This window comes from Micropterus salmoides, unplaced genomic scaffold, assembly GCF_014851395.1.
Source record: "Micropterus salmoides isolate LMB-PRFRI ecotype aquatic unplaced genomic scaffold, ASM1485139v1 Ms_hic_scaffold_21, whole genome shotgun sequence".
Taxonomy (NCBI): Eukaryota; Metazoa; Chordata; class Actinopteri; order Centrarchiformes; family Centrarchidae; genus Micropterus; species Micropterus salmoides.
Genome location: NW_024041262.1, coordinates 11892629 through 11910480, shown reverse-complemented (window position 1 = coordinate 11910480; position 17852 = coordinate 11892629). Strand labels below are relative to the sequence as shown.

Sequence of the window (17852 nt, the reverse complement as noted above, 5' to 3'; positions counted from 1 at the left end):
TGTTTGTTTTTTTACTGTAACTGTGTGCAGTAAATTCTTCTGTCTTGTATGTAGTGCGTATGTGCAACTTTGTGTTGGTTGGGAATGGGATGTACACTGTGTACATTGTTTTTGTGGGACAAATAAAATATATTACTGTGTGTTAAAGTATAAAAGAGTATAAAAACAATATTCTCAAATATTTTACAACACACTTATGTATGTACTAAGTGCAACACTGAACAAAAAAAAGGCCTAAGTCGTTATGATGAACGGAGAAGTGTTTTCCATTCATCATAGTGTTTTACATTGAGCACATCAGTGTTCAACTGGTTCTTATGAATGTCTATTGATATGATGGAGGGGGGGGGTCGTTTGAAAACAAAATACCATTTTTGAGAAGAAATAACATTGTTTTGAATGTGAATTGAAGTTTCATTTTGCAGGAGAATTGAGGGGTTTTGATTTTTTTTTTTTTTTGATTTGTGTGTAGAGTTCTGAGAATATGAGGCATTCTTTCAGAAAATGTATGTAAACAATCAAGAAAAACTGTAATACAAATCACATTCTTATCAGTTCTTCATTGGATGAAGAAGGTATAGCCATTAGTAGATACCAAGGTTGGCATCTATCTATAGTTTTGCCCATCTCTCTTGACTAGAATAAAACAAATAATCGTCCCTTTACCCTTCCCACAAACAATCCAGCTATTTGTTGTCGTGTAAAGTTGCTGAAAGCAGCTTGTCTTGATCCTAGAAGTGTGTAGTCGGCAGAACCCAAATTGGATGGTAATCAGATCAGTGTGAGGAGTTTGACAAATGACCAATGACAAGCACTGGACCCGGGAGGATGGGAGGGGTTACCAGGGGTCAAGGCTGGAGGGTTAGAGGTTGGCCTTTCAGAACCTCTCAATCGAAGGGCCATTAAATCCCATCTTTGTGTGATTTCTCAGTGAGGTCGCAGTGCTTCCATTGGACGCCCCCAGTCTGCACTATATGCCCAATAAAAGCTATAGATCCCGGGCTCCAGTGGTGAAGGTGACATCCCAGTCATTCCTTCACCACTGGTCCTGTAGCAATTGCATGCAATCAGGGGAATAGTTTGCTTGTCCTTGGTTGTTTCAGAGCAGGGAAAATAGCTGGAAATAGAGTAGCATTGGAGAGAAAGGAAACATCCCTTTCGGAACAATTTTCCATAAAGTTTCAGAAAGTAATTCTGCTGTGCAACCCATATGAGTGAGTTCAGTCCATCCTGTATATTTGTCTGCATGGATTCCCCTTAACGCTATTTATAACTGCTTTGTAAAATTCTTTCTCTTCCCAGCACTTAGAATGAAATCTACAGACAAAATCTTTTCTAAATCCTAAACTATTCTCTTATAATTTCGTGAAAGTGACTGTAATGAAGCTCTTTATCAGTAATCTGAATGAGAAAGGCTTTGTGATCCTATTTTAAAGGAGGCTTTTTTTGTAATTCCTCAATGTGTGTTATCTCATGTGTAAAGTATGTCGTCTCTGGGGCGTCCCGTCTCTAGCTTTGTTTTCCTACGCCTGCCGTCCAAATTTCCATCACAAACATCTCACCCTGAGTGACCCTTTGCTTTCTGTCTGTGAAGAGGCCCTGATTAACCAGCATACATGTGCAGATAGGCCCACAACCCTTAAGTCGGGACTGCGTATGAATGCACGTTTTCATGTGTGTCTGTGTGTGCATGTATATAGTGAGGAAAAGTATGAGTGAGTCCATGTGGTCATCCATATGTGGGCATGCATGAATGTGTCAAGCAATTCAGGAGTACCCTCTATGCTCTAATTATTCTGCAAGTTCCCCTTTTTCCTCTTTCCGATCTCTGCTTTGCTTTCTCTGCTCTTTGCACTTCTTTGCAGGACGACACAGTTCATTGCAGAAAGAAACCACCTCTATTGAAGAGTCACAGTCTGAGGACAGACTCCGTTTTGTCTCTACAATCCCCCCCCTCTCTATCAGCTTCCTCTGTTCATCAGTCGTGGGTCAGATGAAAAAGTAAAGCCAAATAACCACATGGAGCTGTGTGATAAATATTTATGGCCTCTGGTGTGCTTTGCAGAATTCCTAATATCCTCAAAACAGAAAAACAGGAGCCACACTTCAAAGTCTTGATTAAAGCAAATGTTTTAACTGTTTCCAGTGTCCAAGACAGACTTGCAACACTACTGTGTCTTCGTTAGCGTCACAATGGACAAATATATGATGCAATCAACATATAGTCATCCTAGAACAGGTGTACAATGGTGTGTTTCTCCCTGTTTCAAATACACTTTACTAGTGCTTCAATAAAAAAAAACTGCCAAAGACTTCTCTTCCGGCATTCAGCCCACCTGTTGTATACATTCAAATACACTTGTTATCATGAGAACATCCAGCCTTGCACACCAGTATACCCCAAGGGATAGGTGATATGATAGCCTTCAAGTCAGAGGTGTGTGTGTGTGTGTGTGTGTGTGTCAGAGAAGTTGGGGGTTGGGGTTTACTCAATGAAGGAGCCAGGGAGACACCAAATTTTGGCGGTCCCCTCAAGGCATCCCCATGCCCACCCTCCTCCAACAATGGCTACCTCATTTGCAACAGATGTATACACTTTTAAAACACAGGTTCCATCGATGAGCTGGAGGTGCCGGTGCAGGTGCTGAGAGAGCAAAGGGGAGGGCAGTTTGTGTGCAATAGCATTTAAAATTAAAGGTGGATCTAAAGGGGCTCAGGGACGAGGAGTCTGAAAGGAGATGGTGGAAGATGAAAGACGCTGTGGATTCAGTTTTAGTACGCAATTATGCTCCCTATTCAGATATTCTAATTGTCATCTGGAGGCTTAAATGCGAAGGTTTCTTGGATTACTGCTAAGAAGAGTGATCATTCAGTTACTTCTTATTCTTGTACATTTACGGTCATTTAAGGCCTTAATCCTATTATTTTTACCCTCACATTGTCTCACATTTTACCCTTTTGAGTTTATGATCTAGCTATATAATTTTATTACTGTTAAAGACATTGTAGTATTGGCAAACAAGTAGTGGTAAACGCAACAGTATTAGATGGGACTTGGAAAAGTTAAAAACAGATCATCATTTTCAGTGGCTTAAAGCTCAGCTCCATCTTTGGTTACAAACTTCACAGCATCCAGCTATGAAACTACAACACATTCTTCCTTTATCACTTGTAATTTAATACATTACGGCAATGTCGAGTGTAATTCCGACCACCGGCCAGATTTCAAGTCTCAGCAGGAACAGCTGAGATTCAGCACCTGTTAAGGTCATTATTATTTCAATCATTTGATGTGAAATGTGATATATAAAATTGTAATCTTATCAGTCTCATTATCCGGTGAGTTAGCGGGATGGTGGAGGGTTTGAGGATGAACAGGGAGTTTTTTGTGCATGGGGAGATAGCCAAGGGGGTCATAGTATTGGCATGTGTCTATTGTCTGAGCAGGCCATTGTATGGCAGGAGGGGGTTTAAAGTTTAAAGTCTCTATGTGTGTAAGCAGGCTAATTATATTCTGCACAGCCAAGGATGACCTAGCTTGGCCAAACTCAATTCACAGGGCAGGATGCAGTGCAGAGGAGGAGGAGGAGGAGGAGGAGGAGGAGGAGGAGGAGGAGATTGAGTTCAGTCAGGCAGCAAAAGAAAAGAACTGACCATTCATTCTTTTTGTATTTTAGGTTGTAGCGTTTTAGATGTGTCAGTGTCTTCTAAAATGTGATGTGTGATTTTAAAAAAATGGGACAACTAAGGGATTGCTGAAGTTATCTTATTACAAGTTACATGTGTGCATGTGGGTTTTTACATGTGGGTTTTTAAACATTCACAGGATACACAGGATTTATCAGTTTTTTATTAACACTTAGTCAGTCACCGTATATTCCTATAGATGTCAAATTGTTTCTTAAATGTCTTAACGTTTTTTTAAAACATTTTTTTATTTTACAAATGATTTTTTAGGCTGTAAAAAGCTCCTTCCCCATTTAAATGAACAGATGCTGAAAATGTTCACACACAAAACAAGTTCAGTTTCTCAAAATTGAAAACATAGAGAACCTTACCCTTCTTAAACTACTACTGAGTTAAGTTATTTTCTCAACTATAAAACAGTTGCAAGGAATGATGTTGCAGTGTAACGTAGCATATTTTCAGGATCAGAATGACATTTAGTTGCCATTCTTGTTTCACAGGAAGCCGTCCTGTTTTCTGTGTAACTGATGTCGACAACTGGCACAGGTGTGTGTCCTAAAATCATATCAAAAGTTGAACGGTTATTCGCCTGAAAGGCTATGCACTCCACAGCATCAAGTCTGAAAAGTCTATCGTGGCCCGTCTTGGTCGGCAAAATTATGCATCTGCTTTGACCGCCAAAATATATCCCCTTTGTATTCTCTCCCATTGTATCCAAATAAGGGTATTCAAATGTGGATGTGGTCGAGAGGGACAACATCTGTCTTTCCTGTGGACATATGTAAAACACTATACCTATTGTGAATTTTGGAGGGATCCTGCTTCTTGTTAAGTTTCCCTCCAAATTGATTCAGCCAATTAGAAGTAGTGTCGGGGGTGGGAGAGCCGCAAAGAAGACAGACAGCTAAGAACCTCTGTCTGACCCCCAGCTGGGCTCCGACAACAATCAACTATCAAACTCCCCAGGCCTGAGGCATCACTATATCACCACTGGGCTGCTGAGAACAATGCCCACATCTGGATTTCAAATGTGGGGACTGGGAGATGATCTGTTAATTGCAGCTAATGAGAGTCATAAATGTGAAGTGAAAGGGGCTGGACATGACGTCTTCTAAAGGGCAACGACGAAAGTGGGGTTTCCCTCCAAACCATTCACAGACCTAATTTTGCAAATAAATGCCAGGCAATCATGACAAGCTCTCTCTCTCTCACACACACACACACACACACACACACACACACTACCATACCCTAATGAGGGAATGCAGCATATATAAAAGAGAACAACACATGCTTGTTCCAGTCTGGCTACAATCAAAAGCTGTGGCACTGACTGTAGAAGCTTTGAAGTCTAAATTTACACTCAAACCTCACGTACCACAGGAAACTTCCTGTACATTCTGTGGTGACTGCGATGTGTTTTCATTTCTTTTTTCATCCCTGCCTGCTGCTTGCAATAAAGCACTGGCTGTCGCAAGTAAAAATCCTTCCAGTTAGCATTTGAAACATGTTAGGAACCACGTAAAAATAGTCTGGCCTGTTTACCCTGCAGCTAAACTATTCATTTGTGTGCTTTTCAACACTGAGGAATGTGAGAATCAACACAAATGACATCAAGGTTGGCTGCAGTATTGACGCTGTCCCTGTTTAAATTCAGTCTTAGTTAATGACACTCTCATTATCTGCTTACACTGAGATAAGGGACTGGATGTCAAGATATGGATACAATAACGATTAGGCTTTAATGATTATTTCAATGATTATTATTATTTGAATGTTGAAGAAATAAATAACATGCTGGACGTTTGACTAAGTGAACAAAGGAGCGCAACAAACGCTTGAAGGGAAATTGAATGTCTGCAGATGTATCTGAAGAAGTTAGCTGGCAGAGATACTGGCATCTCAAGCTCTCTGCTGTCTTAATCAGCACTTCAGGCTGCATTTCTAAACAAAGACAGGGTTGAATGAGGAATCAGGCTCCATTTAGGAACCCACAAACAGTACTCAAAGTACTCTTTTACATAAAGTTATATTATAATGTGAAAGCACTCAATTACTGTACAAGTTAAAGTTCTGCATTCAAATCCTAAGTGCAGTACAGAAGTATTAACAACTACATATATGTACATGTATTATATTAATGGACCATTAATACTGACACATTACTGTGTATTTTTCATTTAGCTGTTGCAGTGAGTTGAAGTGGAGTTCATTTCAATTACTTTACATACTAAAACAGCACATTGAATTTTATAAGCTGATTGTTTGTTTTTTACAGTATGAATACATTTGCAAAGTAACTAATAACTGTAGCTGTCAAATGTAATAAAAACTAGAATATTTCCCTATGAAGCGTAGTGGAGTTGAGGTATTACGTAGCATGTGAAGGTAATAATAAAGTACAAGTACATCAAAGTTGTACCTAAGTGCAGTCCTTCAGTAAATGTGTTTAGTTAATTTCCATCAGTATTGCAAATTCTGTTTTGTGAAATGTCAAAATGTGAATATAAAAATACACAAACAATGAGTTTGAAGTGACAAAAAAGTATATCCATTATAGAATAAAACAGATTAAGAAACAGACGGCTACAAAACCTGAAATTCAAGAGTGATAGAGAACTCCTGAATTTAGGCACAAAGATAGAGGGGTACATTTTAGACACCTGCAGCCTCTTTCCTACATTTTGCTAATGAAAAGTCCCCAGGGCACCCAGCTGTGACCTCTGACCCCAGACACTATAATTAGGTTATATTTGGAGTTAAAGTGGATTGCCAATGAGCTATAAAGAAGGACATCTTGAAAGCCCTTTTTAAAAATTAATTTGTCACAAAGAGATGCAAACACCGGTGATAATGATGAAAGAGATTAAACAAGTACAATAAACTAAAATAAGACCACGTGACAGACAGAAACAGGACCGAATTGCTGGAAATGTGTGAGAGATTACTGCAGAATATGTGTAAACTGAGACTTGATACCAGCTGCAACAAACAAATCTCTTGTGATTTGTGCAGTTCGGACTCATCTGAATATGGCAACACGTGGCCCGCATCTTCATGCAAAAGTTATGTGGGATCCCGACGGAGAAGATTAAAGCACACAAGGGCCATATGAGAGTGTTGTGACAGTGGAGCTAAGTGATCTATTACATGTTTAGAGAAGCATTTAGAGAGCGTTCTCAGGGTGTCTCTGCACGTTTCCAGCTGCGTTTGCTATCAACCCTCTCTGACTCTGTTTATCTGGTATAGGGCCATCTTGTATTCAGTTTCCCACTGGGCTTTACACTAACACACACGCAAACACACACACACATACAGTCACACAAGCCGAGCTGAGAGGCACAAAGAGAAATTTACTGTCATACAAACAAACACATACACAATCAGGATCCTGAGAAAGTGCTATGAGAGAGCAGGTGTCAGTTTTCACATGTGGCTCTCATGGGGGCTCAGAGGGTAAATATCAGCAAGAGTTTTTCCGGGCTCCTAGCTCTTCTCACAGCCACTGGCCGCCATTCAACTCTCACCATAGACCAAGAGCCCATAACCTGCATGAAGAGGTGGGAAAACGCCAACTTCACTGCTTTCACTGATTAATCACATCAAAAAAAACTCCAGTGGAGTCTGGGAATTGTTCAAATAGCCTCTTTCCAATAGCTACACATACAGCTAACTGATCTAAAACCTTACCTTATTGTACAAAGTATGCATCCTTTTAATGGTTACAGGTTATAATGTTTGGTGAACCAGCCACCCTATAATTGTAGATAATGTGAAAAAAAATAAAAAGGAACAATTGTTGTCCACATGCCTTTGTGTACTAACTCATACTCAGGCAAGTATATATTTTTCTATCTCCCTGTTTTTAGCTTGATAACTACATTTACTTTAGGACACTCATCCAGCAAGTGACTCTCTTCAGTATATGTATTCTGGTATTTAGTCATTTTATTCTCATTTGACCCTAAAAACACAAGACAAAGTACAATTGTGTGGCAGGAAGGGCATATTTTCTGCCACCCTGAAGATAGACTGATTATCAAAGTGTCCTGACAAGGTCTTCGATCTCATTACCAGCAGATAGATGACTCTGTGTAGGAAAACAAACAGCAGCCATGACAGATAAACTGGATTAGCACTGAGGTGCCACGGGAAGCAAAATGAAAAGTCTGGGAACTGGGACATCTCAACTTCTCAACTCAGATCAGGTCGTCCTCTGATGTTTCAGCTGTGACATTATATATAGCATACTGCTGCTACAAAAAAAGCTTTTTCTGAATAACATACGACCCTTACATCGTTCTCTCTAGTACATCACATGTCATGTAAAGGTTAGGTTCACTCCCTTTTATGACCAAAGACCAATGCCCTGTGAGGCTTTGATCCTGCTACAGGATTAGGTTTCTAGATGTCAGCCGTGTTGAACTATTGTTGTGTTACCGAGACAGTGTAAAATTTTGATGAATTCTTAACTAGTAACGTTCAGAGAGGTCTCACAAGCTGAAAATCAACTACAACTATTATTCTCATTGCTGATATGATTGGTTTCATTTATCAAGTATTTGTGGCATGTGTTGTAATTTGTACTTTTAACACTGCTTTAGTATCAATATCACAAATCTGTTTTACCTTCAAACTAAAATTAGCATATGAAATATTTCTGTGTTGCTCTTACTAACACATTACCCTGTATATAGACATTTTCAGGATTTATAGAAGACACAGCATGTTTGAATAGAGTCAGCGAGAACAGGCCGGGAGAGAAAAGTTACACACAATGTCAAGGTTCCATAAATGAAGGTAACACCACACTGTCACTACATCCTCCCTGTGTTTGCAGGCGCACACACACACACACACACACACACACACACACACACACACGTAGAGGAATGCAGTACACCAAGTAAATAGGCACAGCACCGACACACGCAGGCAAAATCTCGTATGCGTTCAACAGCACTGTTTGAAGACGCTCCCATTGGCAGGCTGGTGAGAAGGCAGTGAACACAGACAGCTATGTGGGAATCTGGTTCAGTGGTTAAAGTATGAGGACAACCGGACAGTGTTTCATTAGAGTCAAAGATAGCATTGTTGTTGCTGCAGAACAGAAACAACCAGGTCTGATGGTTCACACAACCAAGCTGACCTTTAATTGTAACTTAGACACTGTTTGATTGCAACTCTGCACACACACGTATAATTCCTGGATCAGTCTCATGTGCAGTACAACACAAAGGTCCCATAACAACAACATGTTGATCCAAGATGGATTAAATTCTATTTATTAGGATTTACATGAGCCTTGTATTTACATTGTTGTTTACTACAGATTTTTGAAAATAATGTTAACGTTTTGATGTAAACCTGTCAAGAGATCTTGGCAGAACCCAAGATCAGGCTAGAGACTGGCAGGCTAAGGACAGTTTACAACAGAGGGATGTTGAGAAGGTGTCTGGCTGGAGTGAGGGCTGAAATGAGGGGAAGATTTCCGGGTGGAGGCTTGGCAGAGGGGTTTCCAAGGTGGAGAGCTGGCTGGCAAGCTTGGATGGCTGGGGTGGAGATCTGGTGACCGGTGAGCCTGGAGGCAGAGGGAATCAGAGTTAGTACTCAGGCAGGCAGACAAATCAGCAGATTACACTGGCCAAGTAGACTACTTTACAAAGAAAGATATAACTTGTTAATTTATGAGCTGTAGAGATGCTGTTCGGTGTATTTTGTTATATTTGGACAAAGCCAGGCTAGCTGTTTCCCCAGTTTCCAGTCTTTATGCTGAGTTAAGCTGCTGGTTGTAGATTCATATTATCTGTATAAATATGATAATGTTTCTACTGTCAGTGAGTTAATGCATGTTTAAACTAAATCAAATGTTTTAACATACCTTTTTTTCAATCGCCAATCCATACTCCATGATTTTTTTGGTGATGAAAACTCAAACCAATTAAGACTGGGAGTACAATTTGATATTTCATGCTACGAAACAGTTGATAACCACATCAAATGAGTTTAATCTCAGTATGTCTCAACTGTACAATCCTGTTGTGCATACCAGTGCATTATACAGCCACAAGAAAGCATTGAATATGATCCTGGCTGAATAAGACTGCAGTCCAGGTCATAGCAGGGTCACAAAGCGTGTGTGCTATTGTTTTAATGGACACGTGTATGAATACATGCACACTGATGTGTTTGACAAAGTGTGTAAATCTGACTGTCCGCGAATGAATTCACTGTTCGCACGTGGATGCTATGACATATTTGTGAAGCCCATAACTAAGTTTAGGCACTAATTTATTCATTTTTCTTTGACTGGGTCACTACCAAACCCCCAACCCTGCCGCTCTGCACTTTAAACACTGCTGCTTTGAAATGCCCTGCAGAACACAAAGCTCTGTCCTGCTGCAAACAATAAAGCAGCTGGATTTCTGCACATGTGCCTTTGTGTCGGCCTGAGGTCTTGTCATAACTGCATTGGAGAGGCCTTGACTTTCATCACACACACACACACACACACACACACACATACATAGAAAGTCACTGGCTCGGGAGATAGATGGCAGTGTCAGCACAAAAGAATATTTGATTTGGTTATAAGTACCGCAACATGAAAGAGAAGCACAGCAGGGTAAAGGGCGGAGGGCATGACAACCAGAGGAGGCAAAATCTTCATCGTCATCACCCTGATACATGGTGCGTCTGAAAATCAGGTTAGCATTATTGAACTGTGACCAGTGCTATATGTGTCCTCTTTTGCCTATTTCATTTGATTTAGTCTTTAGTTACCTCAAGTCTGAGGCACATGTAAAGTAGGCTGTTGATCAAATCTACAAAGAGCTTTGTTATAAGCAAGTTCAGTGGATTTGGGATGTTAAAAAAAGTCCTTGTGTCTAACAACAAGTCTAACAACCATGACTTCAATAGAAAGTTATAAAATATTTTGCAAACCAAGAATTCTCTGCTATAAAATCCAGAATAATCAAGCATTTTTATGGTGTGTTTAAAGTCCCCCTCCTCTCAAAAATGTGTTCTGCACATTGTTCCTCACTCGGATGTTTGAATTTCACAGGAATGAAAGTTTGACACTAGAAGGCCATTTTCACATTCATCTCCTGCACTTTCTCTGTGCTCACCTCAAATCTAAGTTTAGTTAAATCTAGGTTTAAGTTTAATTAGTGTGCGTATGTGTATGACTTATTGACATTGCTCCTGATCCATTATGTAACTTACACAAGTGTAATGTGGAAATCTGAAGCCTCCAGTACACACTGGAGTAAACACTGAGAAGGGACTTCCAAGAGGGAGCAATCCAGTTAAACTTTTGAAATGAAAACTATTTGTACATTCATAAAGTCTGGGTTTTTTAAGGAGTTAGAAGGAGTAGATGTAGTTTTAAGAATGAGTCAGAATTAAAATCAGTTAATTAAACTTTTTTTGTGAAAAAAAACCCATCAAACATGAATTGGCGTTATATAAATAAAATTGAATTGACTTGAAGACAAAAATGATAATACAGAGTATGTCTTCAAACACAACAGGGGGTCTTTAAATAATAACGAATATAATAATACCCTTTATTCAGAGTACTTTTCAAGTTACAAAGTTCTTCACCCAAGGCAGCAAATAAAAAGCAACAAATTATTATTATTATTAATTAGACTTAATAAACAAATCCAGTAATGTAGGGTAAAATTAATACAAAAATAATAAAAACTGTAAACTCCATCAGCATATAAGCTAATAAGGGTTTTCTGTGCAGACATGTCAAACACAACAGCGAAGTGAAACTTGGCTTATCTCTGCAGACTGCAGGTCAGGCGTCCCTCCCCCTCCGCTGTGTGAGTGGTTTAAAGTTTCTCTTCTCGGGCTCTGATTGGTCCGGGAAGTTTTTCTGAGGGGAAATAACTTCACAGCTCTGCGCACCCTGACGCACAGCAGCGCGGAGCAGCTCAGGGGATAGTGTAGAGAGTTCAGCAGTATTCTCTTATCTTACACACCAGGATAAGAGGATACTAAACTATGGAGGTTATCAGAGATAGAGTCACATTTGTTTTATAGATGATTGTTTCTCGCAGAAGTGTAGGGCATCGCAGATTTGGAATAATCTTTTTCTAACTTTTCTTTTTAAACTTTGCATCATCCACTGTCGAAGATGTCTTGTTTTGGGGTTTGGATTAACGCAATTTGGATTTTACTTTTTGCCGTTTTTGCCGTAGCTTATTCAAGCTACTCTGAAGACCAGTGCAGCTGGAGAGGAAGGCAAGTATTTCATGTTGCATCTGTGCTTTCTCCTGCTGCATATGGCTAAATGAAAAGAAGGTTCAAAATTCTGCTCAGAGATGCCACAGGTGGCTCTTGTGTTTCTAAGTTTTTTTTTAGAGCGAGTGGCCACTTGGTAAAGGACAATCCTTGTTTGAATGCACCATGTTGAGACATGCCATCAGGGCGCAATTAAAATGTTTCTAGTTCTCTGCAGCGATTGCGCCTGCGGGCTGTCTGCAGGAGGCATGGGGGGTCCAGACAGACAGGAGACTGAAGGATTAACTAATACTTGGAGGAAAAGCGGACTGTGCATGCAGTTGTTGAAGGGTAGTTTTATTAGAGACATACCTGCAGAAGAGTTTCAGTGTTTTATATAAGTTTGGCCCTAAAGACGCAACGATTGGCCCCTGCTTCTACAGAGCTGCCAGTAGGCGGCGCCTTTTCGGAGTATGTCCGGTAGCCGAATGATGCAGGATTTTTATGTCATCTCTATTAATTTCTTATGAAAAGTTTGGTTTAAGATCACTCATGTTTATAGCAGCTCAAATCCTGCAGTTCATCAGTGCAGTTGTTTCAGGAGAGTATCCACTCAGGATGTCAGGTACTCAGCCCAAACTCTTGCCTTTATCTAAACCTTTATCTAACCTTGTCTCCCTCCCTTTTTTCACTCTCACAGTGGTTTGTCCATGCAGCAGGGCAGCGTGGAACAGATCTCCCTCCACTGCTCTGAGGGCACGCTGGACTGGCTGTATCCCAAAGGGGCCGTGCGCCTTACCCTCTCACCCCGGCTGCCCTCCATGGCGGTGGGGCCCGGCGGCAGCAGCTCGGGCCTCATCACGGCCTGCGTCAAGCCCTCGGAGCAGTTCAACGGAGCCCAGCTGTACCTGGAGAGAGATGGGGTCCTGGAGCTCCTGATAGGCGACCGCCTGGAGTCCTCCCCCCCACCGAGGGTTCGCTGCTTCAGCCGCCTACCTGGGGAGAGGGTGGCTCTCTTCCTGCAAGCTACACCTCATCAGGACATCAGCAGGAGGATCGCCTCCTTCCGCTATGAGCTGAGAGGGGACTGGACCGCTCGCCTGTCTCTGGACTCCAACCCCATCAGCAGTGAAGGTGAGTCAGTGAGGCATGAGTCAGCATGTTGAGTGTGGCTACTCGAGGTCAAATATGAGACACAATATTAACTTTAAGTGAACACAGGAAGTACAGCAGAACTTTTGGCCAGTTTTATCCTCTTGTAACAGAAATGTAATGCTCTGCCATGAAACAATACTCTATGTTTCTGTTGCTGAGTGTTCGCCTAGTTTCTTTCATTATTTCCTTTTTGTTTTGACTTAAACCGCCAAACTGGGGTCAAAGTTTTTTTTTCCTTCCTGAAAAGTTTGGAAGATGCAAGGTTTTAACCCACCAGTGATGGTATTACACACCATAAAATCCTCCCTGTAGATGATTCATAATTCATAACAGGCATTTGTGGGCTGGTTGGACTTTCCACGGCCCATGCAGAGTGCAGAGAGGAGGAAGTGGCCAAACTTTCCAGAGAGGCGTGCTGGTTTGGAGTAGGAGAAGAGGAGCTGTGGAGTGGGGAGGAGGGGGGACAAAAGCACAGTATGTGGGGCTTTCTCCAGAGTCCAGAGCCCTTTGAATGGGTGCCGCATGAGTATTCTGGGATTACTGCCGTCGCCTAGGCGACAGGGAGGCCTCTGCCCAGCTGAGATGCTCTTCTCTTTTGTTGAGCTGCCTCTCTGTGGGGAGACTTGTCTGTAGGAGTATATCCCCCCTCCCCTACATCCCTCTCCCACACACACACACGCACTGATTAGGTTTGGAAGGGGGTTTGCTGTGGACTAGAGAGGAAGGAATCTCATTTATCAAAAGGTTTTCACTAAAGAGGAGAATGTGTGGGGTGGGCAAGGGGCCTCCGAAGAACCACAAGGAGAACTTTAAAAAATGCCAGGATTTTTTTTTCTCCTACCCACAGTTCAATCTATGCAGGCAGACGGTGCTTTACTTGATTAGTAAAAAAAAATGTGCGGCCATCTGCAAATCCTGTTACACATCTTAGCACTGCACTGTATTTTTCAATATATGTAATTTACTTTTTCAACTTTTAAGATAAGAAAGTAGAGTACTTTTTTGGGGGAGTGGGACTGTGCTCATATTTTGTGTTTCTTTGAAGTCCTCCCCCTGCTCCCTGTCCTTGGTCCCCCTTTGATGAGGTGTGACTGTAGACACCCTGAAAGGCTTTAAGGGGGGAAGTTTCATTTGGCCTTTAATTCGTCTGTGGTGGTAGAGCCTCGCACCTTAAAGCTCCACCAGTCTTCCTCTGCCAACTGTAAATGTGGCAGCTGTCTGTTAGAAGGCAGTGGTGGGTCTCTCCTTTGTTGCTCAACTTTGCACAGAGTTTTAGGTCTGGATTCAAATTCCTGTGCATGTGATCTGGAAAGGCTCAGTATAAGTATTAGCATATAGGTGTTTTCTAGCAGTTTCGAGTGTTTTAGTATGTGAGGTCACCAACTGACTGTCCCTTTCTTTTCTTTCTTTTTCCTCCCCTTGTTGTCTCTCCAGAGGCCTGCAGACCCTGCAACAACACTGAGATTCTGATGGCCGTTTGCACCAGTGACTTTGGTAAGTTACCCTAATTTGCCGATATAACACGTAAAAACCCAGAAAACCAGGAACAAAATGTTATTGTCACTCCAGCTCAACCCCCATTCTAATTTAGCCAAGATTAACAAATGAAACCAGAACACCAAATAGCAAGAAGTCCTGGCATCAAAGCCGCAGAATGTAATGATTTCTTATCAGATTCTACAAAAGGTTTTGTCGAATCGGTTTAAAGTCAGAGCAACCCAGTGGCTCCAAATCCTCTCCTTTCAAAGGTGCAAAGGTTAAAGGTGAAACAGCAGCTCTCTGCTTCCCCAACACAAACGCACCCCTGATGACTGATCACTGTAGTGGACTAATCCTGACATCACCCCCCTAGAGAAGAAGCAGTGGACGAATCTGCAGGCCTCTAATTGAGCTGTAATGGCACTGAGGAGAAGTTCAGATGGCAAAAAAAGTTTGGCCTTTGTATAGCTTCAACCATCAGTTGGGAGTCCCCAAAGAGCAGCTCTAGCTTAAATGGGACAATATAACGTGCAAGATGACAGCAAAACATTTCAAGTTAACAAAAAGACATAAATTAAAGTTAAGCATTGTAAAGTAACCAAAGAAAATAATCTGAATGTTCTGTTTATCCACAGTCGTGCGAGGTAACATCCGATCAGTGGTGGAAGACGAGAACCTACGAGCAGCGGTGATCAAGGTCAGCGCCACCCGGGTGTTTCGTCAGAAGTATGCCCTGTTCACCGGCAACAGTCGCCTGACCAGCCGGGGCGAGGTTAGGACTCTGCTGCAGTGTGGCGTCAAACCGGGGCCCGGAAGCTTTCTTTTCACTGGTCGGGTCCACTTTGGCGAGGCCTGGTTGGGCTGCGCCCCCCGCTACAAGGACTTCCTGCGGGCTTACACCGTAGCTAAAGCAGCCCAGCAGATACCCTGTGAACTGCCTGTGGACTGAGTGTCTAACTCTGCAGCACCTTGTCTACCACTCAGAGTCGAGGCCGTACCGACAGCCAGGCCAAACTCAGCCCTGTTCCATGTTTCGGAAGAAGCCAATCTGCAACTGTTGGCCAGTGTAGCCTTAGTGCCACCAACGGATATCGTCTTCCCAGAGGACTAAGAATGAAATGGACTTTTCCCAACTCCATTTCAGTGCAATATGCAGTCGCCGGGTCAGAAAGAACCTGGTGGAGCCGTGACAGGAGGGACGTGGTTGAAATGAAGATTATAAGCATTTGGCATTGGACAGTTTTTACACAGTAATGCCTTTATGCAGGTTTGGAGAAAATCTATTGAAAAGCTTTCCATTCGGGATAAATTAAGTCAGCCATTAATTCAGGCCTATTGAGAGTCACTGCTTAGAAACTCAGGAAAATAAATTAAAAGTTCTATAGAAAGCTTACTGCCTGTTAGTTTGTATGCCACTGAGGACACTCTTTAGTAGGGGTGGGCGATCTGGCCAAAAAATACTATCACGATAAATCCAATCGGAATCACGATCCACGATCTGATTTGTGATATTTTTTTCTCAATATTGAAATGCCCTGTAGACTATAGCCAGACTTGAAATAGCCACCATTAAAACAAAAGTTCAAACACTTTTTAAGTACTCACAACTCAGTTGTTTACAATACGTCACCCAATGAAGAGTGAAGTGAAGTAACTGCCATCTAGTTGGCTACATCACTCTGTTGGTTTGTTCATGTAGCGTGGATCTGCTAGTTTTTGAGGTAATGTTAAGTTTGGAGACAGCAGTAAGAGGACATTAAACAATATCTAAGATTTGCCTGGAAAGTAGACTGAGGACGCATTAGATCTCTAAAATCGTCCGATTGCCCGCCCCTCCACTTTAGGCATCTTTTTTGTCTCGCCATGGGAAAGTGATGTTTTGCTGGCTACCACTGTACTGGTGTCACCCTCAGTGTTACTATTATTAAGGAGATTATTAAAAAAATGTTAATAAATATATGTTTGCACTGATAAAGGAAAGGGAATGATCTGGAAAGTGTAATGCTGCGAGCACTGAAAACCAAATAAAAAGCAACTATATGTAGCATAGCGGAGCGATTGAGAATTTAATATATGTACAGAAAATGTGAGCATATACAGGAGTAACACAAAGCTAAGGCTGCCTGAGCCGGTTTTTCACAGCTCAAAATAGTGCTGAAAGCACTTTCATATTCTAGCCAACTCTGAGATTCTGCTTCTTTGGGGAGATGCAGGCTTTTAGGAGGTCTGTATTAAATAAGCAAATTATTTTGTAGGACATCATACGATTCATTTCAGTAGAAATGCGATATTTCTGCTTTTTTTTTATTAATTGGACTGTATTTGACTTTAAAGATAATTATTTAAAAAAAGATGTTGAGGTGGAATTGCAGCAGTGTTGCCAAAGCAGTTATAAGTTTTGTTGTTGTCAAGCCATTGACTGCTCTCTGCTGAAGTTGTCATATATTATTGCACATAATGAGAAATTAAAAACAGGGAGCTATATTATGATGTGAAGTAAAATAAAATATTCACCTTTATATAACCAGCAATGTTCATACAACTTATGACAACAGCCATTAAGAACTGAAGTCCAGCGTTATTATATGATATGATAGTATGGATGAAAAAAAATCCTCTTACCATCTTATTGTGGTAAAACAAGTTATTACGCTGGACAAGGCTAGCTCAAGAGAAACAAAATATGCATCCAATGTATAAAAATTTTGCTCTGTAAAAGGATTTCATATCTAATGTGCACTATATCAACAAGGGGAGGGGTTCAAACCAAATTACCATGATGTGCTGAAGCGGTATGTCTTAATTGTGTACACTGCCATTTTGTTGTTTGTTATTTTTTATGTGAATTTATGTCAATATCAGTGTGTAAATATGTTCATAAGAAATTCTAGAAACAATGTCATGAAGAAAAGTATGGAGAAAAAACAACACTGTTTCAGTATTGTGGATTATCTTTATGTTTGTCTGTGTCATTAAAATATACCGTAAGAAAACATTCTTGATGTTTTTGGATGTATTTATTTTCTTCTTATGCCTTTCCTGTATATTCACTCATTCTTTGGTAATTTCGTGGTCCACAAACATAATGAAGCTGGACCGTTAATTTATCCGGCTCCCTCACCCAACAAATCAATACAGTTGAACCCAAGTTATAGTATTTGGATCCAAAGGTTTCTAGCATGGTAAACGTTTCTCAGACATAAGTCATTTCAAGTGCCCATGAATCAGACCCCTGAAAGCTCAGAACAAATGCAATGCGTGAGAGAGCGAGAGGCCTAAAAGGCGGCGAGATTTAG

At 41.2% G+C, this 17852-nt stretch overlaps 1 protein-coding gene across 1 annotated transcript; it reads left to right on the top strand.

Moving 5' to 3' along the window:
• The first annotated feature begins 11608 nt into the window (after positions 1 to 11608).
• Positions 11609 to 17552, top strand: metrn (meteorin, glial cell differentiation regulator). Its single transcript, XM_038735969.1, has 4 exons — positions 11609 to 11943; positions 12623 to 13056; positions 14512 to 14571; positions 15192 to 17552. The coding sequence occupies exons 1-4, from the start codon at positions 11837 to 11839 to the stop codon at positions 15503 to 15505; spliced, it is 915 nt and encodes a 304-aa protein (XP_038591897.1). The 5' UTR covers positions 11609 to 11836; the 3' UTR covers positions 15506 to 17552.
• The last annotated feature ends 300 nt before the right edge of the window (positions 17553 to 17852 follow it).